The following is a 6,715-nucleotide window of genomic DNA, read 5'->3' as shown; positions in this document are numbered from 1 at the left end:
CTGTGAGGGCCCTGGGGCCCTTGTGCACTCGGTAAGACAAGCTTCAGCCATGGGGAACTGAAGCTGCAGCACATGAAGGGCAGAAAGACAATTCGAACATCTAAGAATCCATGAAGACTGGAGCGTTGGAGGCAATGGCGGCAAACCCAGGCCCAGTGGGGTGACCAATGAGACAAATTAACCCATTAGGTCTCTGAGACAACCAACCCACCAAGCAGTGGGTTTGCTCCTGAACCTGAACTCCAGAGAATGACTATATATATATGTGTGTGTGTGTGTGCATATATACATATACACACGTATGTATGTATATATATGTATATATAAATATATATATATGCGTGTATATACACTCTAGTGCACATAGTCAAACACATGCATATATTGCCCTGTGTCAAAAATATTGCATAAGCTTATACAAGGTTCAAATGCCATTTTTTCTATAGCTAGGGAGAGGAACTCATGGAAGAGACACTTGATACATAGGTATATACACTGGATCCACAGATCCGCCTGTGCTCAGGACAACGTGCCCCAGTCAGCTGTACAGTCTTGCCCATGACTAGGTTCATTCCTAAGGTGCAGTCACGTGAGGTGTTAGACACTGCTTTCCCTGCTCACTCCCCTGGCTTTGCAGAGGTCTGTACCCCCACTTGGAAGAACAGGGATGGGGGTGGGCTAGAGGGCCAGAAGTTTTGGTTCTTCACTCCAAACAGTCTATTTTTTTTTTTTTTTCTCTTGATTGAGGGCTTTTTGTCTTCTGAGGGGAAAGGAAAAAAAAAAACAACACCCTAGTTCAATGCCATTCCTAGGCTATTAATACTCTAAATATGAATACTGTGTAGGCTACTAAGAAAATAGGTTATCTCCTGTGTTTTAAATATTGAGATTCATGCAACAAACACCCATGCAGCTCTATCGCATCACTGGTAGATTTCACTGCAGTGTCAGTGTAGCTGGGCCACAGCACTAGAAAGCAGATGCCTGCAAACTCCAATGTAACGAAGAAATCAGACATGTTTTTGTGACCCTGAAGCCTGCAAAAATGGTGAAATCTGAAGCTGAGAGGTCCCTTGGTTTGTTAGCTTCTCCCTGTAGGGCGAAGGGAGCAAATGTGAAACTTGACAACTCACATTCGGTCATCCTAACTGTCCCTCCCCCGGGGTTCCCTCACTTTGACACTGCAGAGAAAAAAACCAAATGCAGCATTTTCCGTTATGAAACACAAGCCTCCGGAGCATCTACTTGGCAACTGCAATTCACAAACACCCAGCCTGTGACACAGAAAGTAATTCCAACACACAGCACTGTGTGTTCTTTTCAATGCAAAAATGGGAAAGACCTTTTGAATAATTACCAGAACTTTAAGGCTAAGCCACCATGGTTTTTCTCTGTGAAGGGGGAGGTAGGCTCAAGTGGGCTGGTGGGGTGGGAGGATGAGGGTGGTAGTGGTGGGAGTTGCATCTCTGAGATGCTGTGTGCATTTCTTTAGGAAGAAAAGGTGACACTGATGTGATGGGTTCTGTATCTGCTATGAGGTGGCCCCAATGTGTCCTTCTGAAATCCTGGCTTCCATAGGTGACTCCCATCTTTGGAAACCCCTAAGCCGGTGATGAAGATTTGCATGAAAGCCATGGATAGATATTCTGTGTTCTAAATCAAAAATCAAAAGATCAAAAGTCACTTGCACGACTATTGCTTTCCATGCAGAACCAGATACACACTGTAGAACACACTGACTACAATGCAGGCTATTATGCAACGTCTGCATTAGTTCCATTGAGCTGTGAGTAGGTTACTAGGGTTCAGTCAGACATCAGTTAACATTTTGGTAATATTCACATAGTTTGTATTAGCCAGAGTGCAGTTGGCTGTTTTCAAGTTTTCCTCTCTAAAGTCTTCGTTACTGTTGTTTACCCCCTCCTGGATCTCCATGTAATCAGACTTACTAATGGTAGAGGCACTTCTACTTTTCTTTAGGTCTGGGGAGGATGGGATCTTTGGACAGCTTGTCACTTGCAGGTACTGGGCCTGCTCCTCTCCCTCTGTCTCCCGGTGGTAGAAGTAGTTGAAATTGGACACTATGACAGGGACTGGTAAGGCAATGGTTAAAACACCTGCAATTGCACACAGGGAACCCACGATCTTTCCCCCAATGGTAGTCGGAACCATGTCTCCATAGCCTACAGTTGTCATGGAGACGACTGCCCACCAGAAGGCATCCGGGATGCTCGGGAACTGGGACTCCCTCTCATCGGCCTCTGCAAAATAGACAGCACTAGAGAAAAGGATGACCCCGATGAAGAGGAAGAATATTAGGAGGCCCAATTCTCTCATGCTGGCTTTGAGGGTCTGACCTAGAATCTGGAGACCTTTGGAGTGTCTGGACAACTTGAAAATCCTAAAGACTCTTACCAACCGGATGACTCGAAGGATGGCCAGTGACATGGCCTGCTGACCCTGCTGAGCATCCTCTGGCTTCTCAGCCAGCTCTGTTCCCAGGGTGATGAAGTAGGGGATGATGGCCACGATGTCAATGATGTTCATGATGTTGGTGAAGAAGCCGGCTTTACTGGGACAGGCAAAGAACCTCACCAAGAACTCAAAGGAGAACCAGATGATACAGAGGGTCTCTACGATGAAGAAAGGGTCAGTGAAGGAAGTGGACTGCTGGTACCCGATGGTGCTATTGGAGTAGGTATGGAAGGTCACTCCACTGCCATGCATGTCTTCATTCTCATCCCGGAATATGGGCAATGTCTCCAGGCAGAAGCTGACGATTGAGATCAAGATCACCATGACAGACACAATAGCTATAATCCTGGCAGGCCCTGAGCTCTCTGGGTATTCAAAGAGAAGCCACACCTGTCTCTGAAATTCATTTTCAGGCAGAGGACGCTCTTCCTCTTTGATGTAGCCTTCATCTTCCCGAAACATCTCCATTGCTTCTTCTCCCAGCTCATAAAACCGAATTTCCTCAGAGAATATGTCTAACGGCACATTCACCGGCCGCCTTAACCGGCCCCCAGACTGGTAGTAGTACAAAATGGCATCAAAGCTCGGGCGGTTCCGATCGAAAAAGTACTCGTTCCGGAGGGGATCAAAGTATCTCATCCGTTTCTTTGGGTCCCCTAAGAGGGTCTCTGGAAACTGGGCTAAGGTCTTTAGCTGGGTTTCAAACCGCAGCCCTGAGATGTTGATCACCACCCTCTCACAGCATTCGTGGTCTGCTTCTGGGTCATAGGTATCCTGCGGGTGCCCAGGGAGGGCAGCAGCCTCATCCGCTGGGTCTCCAGTGGCCACTGTCATAATTGGAACCGGGAGAGGCGCCTCTCGCTGTGCCTTCTAGCTGCCTGGTGGCTGGGAGCTTGGGATGGTGCTTACGGCCCCAGGAAACACAGCAGCATCAGCCTGGGTTCCAGCGGGAGAGCCCCCAGGGCTCCCTGAGAGCTGGAGAGAGAGCCTCGCTTGGCTGAAAGACAGAGGTGGTTAAGAACATAAGACCACTCAGCACTGGCAGCCCGACCTGGGGTGCTTTTTTTTTCCCCCTCTCTTCTCTCAGCCAAGAAGCGCAAAAACATCACCACCACCGATACCACAAAAAAGTAAGATTTATGTTTACCTGGGCTGGGGATCAGAGGGGAGCAGGTGGTGGTCTCTCAAGAAAGCTCTGGAATGCCCTGTGTTGGAGGCAGGGGGCTGACATAGGTCCCCCTGCACTGCGCAGGCTTCATGGAGCACAGTCCCATACAAGAGGTTGGAAGGGAGCCCTCTCCCAGGCACTAAACTAATGCCTTGTAGATCCCTGCACCCTGAGAGGTGTTTTCAGTGACAAATCTTGGGCCTGGGTCTCCCTCATTGCTCCCACCCCAGTGACTCTACACACGGCTATTATTAAACAATAGATTGATTTACCTGGCAAGGCAGGAATCTGCAGCTCTCTTCCTTGCAGAGCTGATCCGATGCTTCAGGAATCCTAGATATACAAACGGGCAGCCCGACACCCCATCATGTCTTCTCACTTGAGCTAGAAATAATGGTGAGTCATTCTGGGCAGGAGGGCAGGCTCCAGGGCCTGGAGGTGAGCTCTAGGGCTGGGCTGGGCTGGAGGGGTCGTGGGATGCCTGGTTAGGGGCACACAGGACTCGGGGACAGGTAAGCTGGGATCTGGAGCCTTTGAAAGGAAGGAGGTAAGATGCAATGCTCAGCAAAAGCCGGAGTCCTCCTGGCTGCCCTCAGGAGGTGTGACGTTGCCTGGAAAAAACAGCAGCAAGGTGGAATCAGAGTTTTTGGGCAGCTAGTGCCAAGATTCAGAAGAGCTCTGGCAGCTTCTCTTCCATGCCCATTTTCCATTATGGTGTCATACCTGAGAACTATCCCTCAGCCTCTTTGCCTCTTCTGGGCAGGCTTCCATCCATTGGAAGCGTTTTCTCCCAGGGAACAAGCCTTTAGACTTGGCTGGGCCTGTCTCCTCCAGGGGCCTCTCTTGGCTCAGCCAGGTTCCCCATTGGTCCTCTGCAGACATCAGGAGGGACTCTGGGCAAAGCCCTCCCATCCCGAGGTCAGGACACAGCATCTCCCAAGGGGAGAGCTTCCTACACTGCAGCCCCACTCCCAGCTCTGACCTCTGCAGAGTCCTGGAGGAAGAACCGCTCCTTCCCAGCCTGGCTCCCCCCAACATACACTCCTCCAGAGCTCATCTAGGGAGACTTCTCACACAGAAAGGTCGATCTCCAAAAGCTGGTTTCCTTGGTCCCAGGACTTCCTCTCCCTCAGGGACCCCTACACTGCAGGCCTCCCTCCGGTGGGGTGGCATTCGAACCGGGCACGCCCGACCACTGATTTCTCCCCAAGAGAAAACCCCTCACGTCTCCTGGGCAGTGAGTGCGGAACCAAGTTTCCGTCAGCCTGGCTGCGAGGCAGCTTGGCAGCAGCTAGAGGGGGAGCCTGGAGGAAGCCAGCTTCCGGGCTGGCCCCCTGCCCGCCCAATCCTGCCGGCCCCAGGGCGGGGAGGGGTCCGAGCCCTCTCCCCATCGCTCCTGTCTCCGGCCGGGATTCCGCCCCGCGCGCTCCGCGTTCGGCTCCGCGCGGGTGGACCTGACCCACCAGCTGGCTACTGCAGCCAGCTCCACCTTAACCCCCTCCTGCCCGGTCCGGAGGGGGGCTCTAGCGGTGGGGCCCGAGCGCAGTCTAGCTCTTTTGCCCCTAGGGTCCAAGGGTCCGCCGAGGCTCCATCTCCCTCCGGAAAACACTGGAACCTAAACTCTGGGGGTGGGGAGTAGATGCTGCCCCAGATCTTGGCTTTCCCCTAAGAGCGGGGGGCTCCCCGGCATCCCACGGCCCCAGGGAAGCGGAAAAGCCCTTCTCTGCTGCAAAGCCGTTTTCTTTCTGAGCAGGAGAGGGGAATGCCGCCAGGCAGTCCCAAGTGATTCGGGTCCTACCAACCAGCGCTATTTACCAGACATGGTTATGTCAGCTGCGCTTCCCATCACCCGCCAGCTCCTCTCTGCGCCCTCCGCCCTGCGCGCCTGGCACTGCCCGGAGAGTCCTCGAGCCCTTTGCCTGTTTCTCTCCTTCCGCTGGACGCCAGCCCCCCATCACCCGCCCCGGCTCGGTCCGGCCCAGGTTCGCCCGCCCCGGACTGAGCCCGAGCCTGCCGCGCTGCAGGCTGTGCCGCCCGGTGTCCCGCAGCCCGGACAGCGGGGCGGCAGCACGCGCAGCCGAGCGCCCCGACACCCATTTACCCTTCCCGATGGGCACCCGGAGCCTCCATGTTTCTGGATGACCGCAGGAGGCGGCTTGCGGGCGGCCAGCCGGCGCCGGCTCTGCAGTCCCGCGGGCGGCGCGTACGGAGCACCCGGCCGCCGCCCGCAGCCGCACCGCGCCGCACCGCGCCACGCAGCGCCGCACCTGGCCGCCGGCGGACTCGAATTAAAGGGGCCGGCGGGGACCCGAGGCAGCGAGGTGCCGCCACCCGGCTGTCAGCTCAGTGAGGCTCCCGGGCCTGGGCCCCCTCCCCGCGAGGAAAGCACCCCATCCTTTGGCAGAGCTCAGCTTACTAACCAGAACCTCGCGGAGGGCTGAGCTGGGTGCTGCGGCGGGCCGGGGAACCAGGGACCAGAGTTGAGGAGCGGTCATGAGAGACTCCTGCCAACCATAAGTAAGCCAAGGAGGAAACAATCAATACAGCTATCCCAGGCCGGAGAAGGGATCCAGCCGCGTGGGAGACGTGTTGCTATTATTATATGATGCTGCCAGACAGAACCTGCAGACCCTCTCCTTGCCCTCTCGCGCCGGCTTGCCCCCTCCTGCAGCTCTGCCTCTCCACCTCCCGCTTACCCAGCCAAAGCTCTGGCTTCGCAGAGGGGAATACAGCAGGTGTGGGCCGCAGTGTGGCACAAACTCGGTGTTGTGTTCGCCCCCACGGGGAGGAGCCGCAGGAACCCGGCAGAACTGCAGCGCCGGCCCTCTGGACTCCCTCCCCCGGAGGAGCAGGGGCAGGAAAGGCTGGGGGTGGGGGCGTAAGGGGGAGGTGCAGCTGCCCTAGGCAAGCGCCAGTTCAGTTCAGTCACTCAGTCCGACTCTTTGTGACCCCATGGACTGCAGCACGCCAGGCAAGCGCCAGGTTCTTTATAAAATGGGCTCCTCACAGACCTTAGGAAGCCAGCTGGCCTGCGGGGCTCTGAAATTGGGGATACAGCTTATGGTACCCCGG

General features: G+C 54.7%; 1 protein-coding gene across 2 annotated transcripts; it reads right to left on the bottom strand.

Annotated features, from left to right (window-relative positions):
• Nucleotides 1–475: 475 nt before the first annotated feature.
• KCNA2 (potassium voltage-gated channel subfamily A member 2) lies at nt 476–6,420 on the bottom strand. Of its 2 annotated transcripts, XM_070367520.1 has the most exons (3): nt 6,340–6,420; nt 3,916–4,254; nt 476–3,472 (listed from the first exon to the last, which is right to left on the bottom strand). In XM_070367520.1, the coding sequence occupies exon 3, from the start codon at nt 3,307–3,309 to the stop codon at nt 1,810–1,812; it is 1,500 nt and encodes a 499-aa protein (XP_070223621.1). In that variant the 5' UTR covers nt 3,310–3,472; nt 3,916–4,254; nt 6,340–6,420; the 3' UTR covers nt 476–1,809. The 2 variants fall into 2 exon arrangements, with proteins under 2 accessions (XP_070223621.1, XP_070223622.1); XM_070367521.1 differs by lacking the exon at nt 6,340–6,420 and having other exon boundaries at nt 3,916–4,356.
• Nucleotides 6,421–6,715: the final 295 nt, after the last annotated feature.

The sequence above is a fragment of the Bos mutus genome, chromosome 3 (assembly GCF_027580195.1).
Source record: "Bos mutus isolate GX-2022 chromosome 3, NWIPB_WYAK_1.1, whole genome shotgun sequence".
NCBI classification, from domain to species: Eukaryota; Metazoa; Chordata; class Mammalia; order Artiodactyla; family Bovidae; genus Bos; species Bos mutus.
The sequence above is the reverse complement of the archived record's forward strand: the minus strand, read 5'-3'. Positions and strand labels throughout refer to the sequence as shown.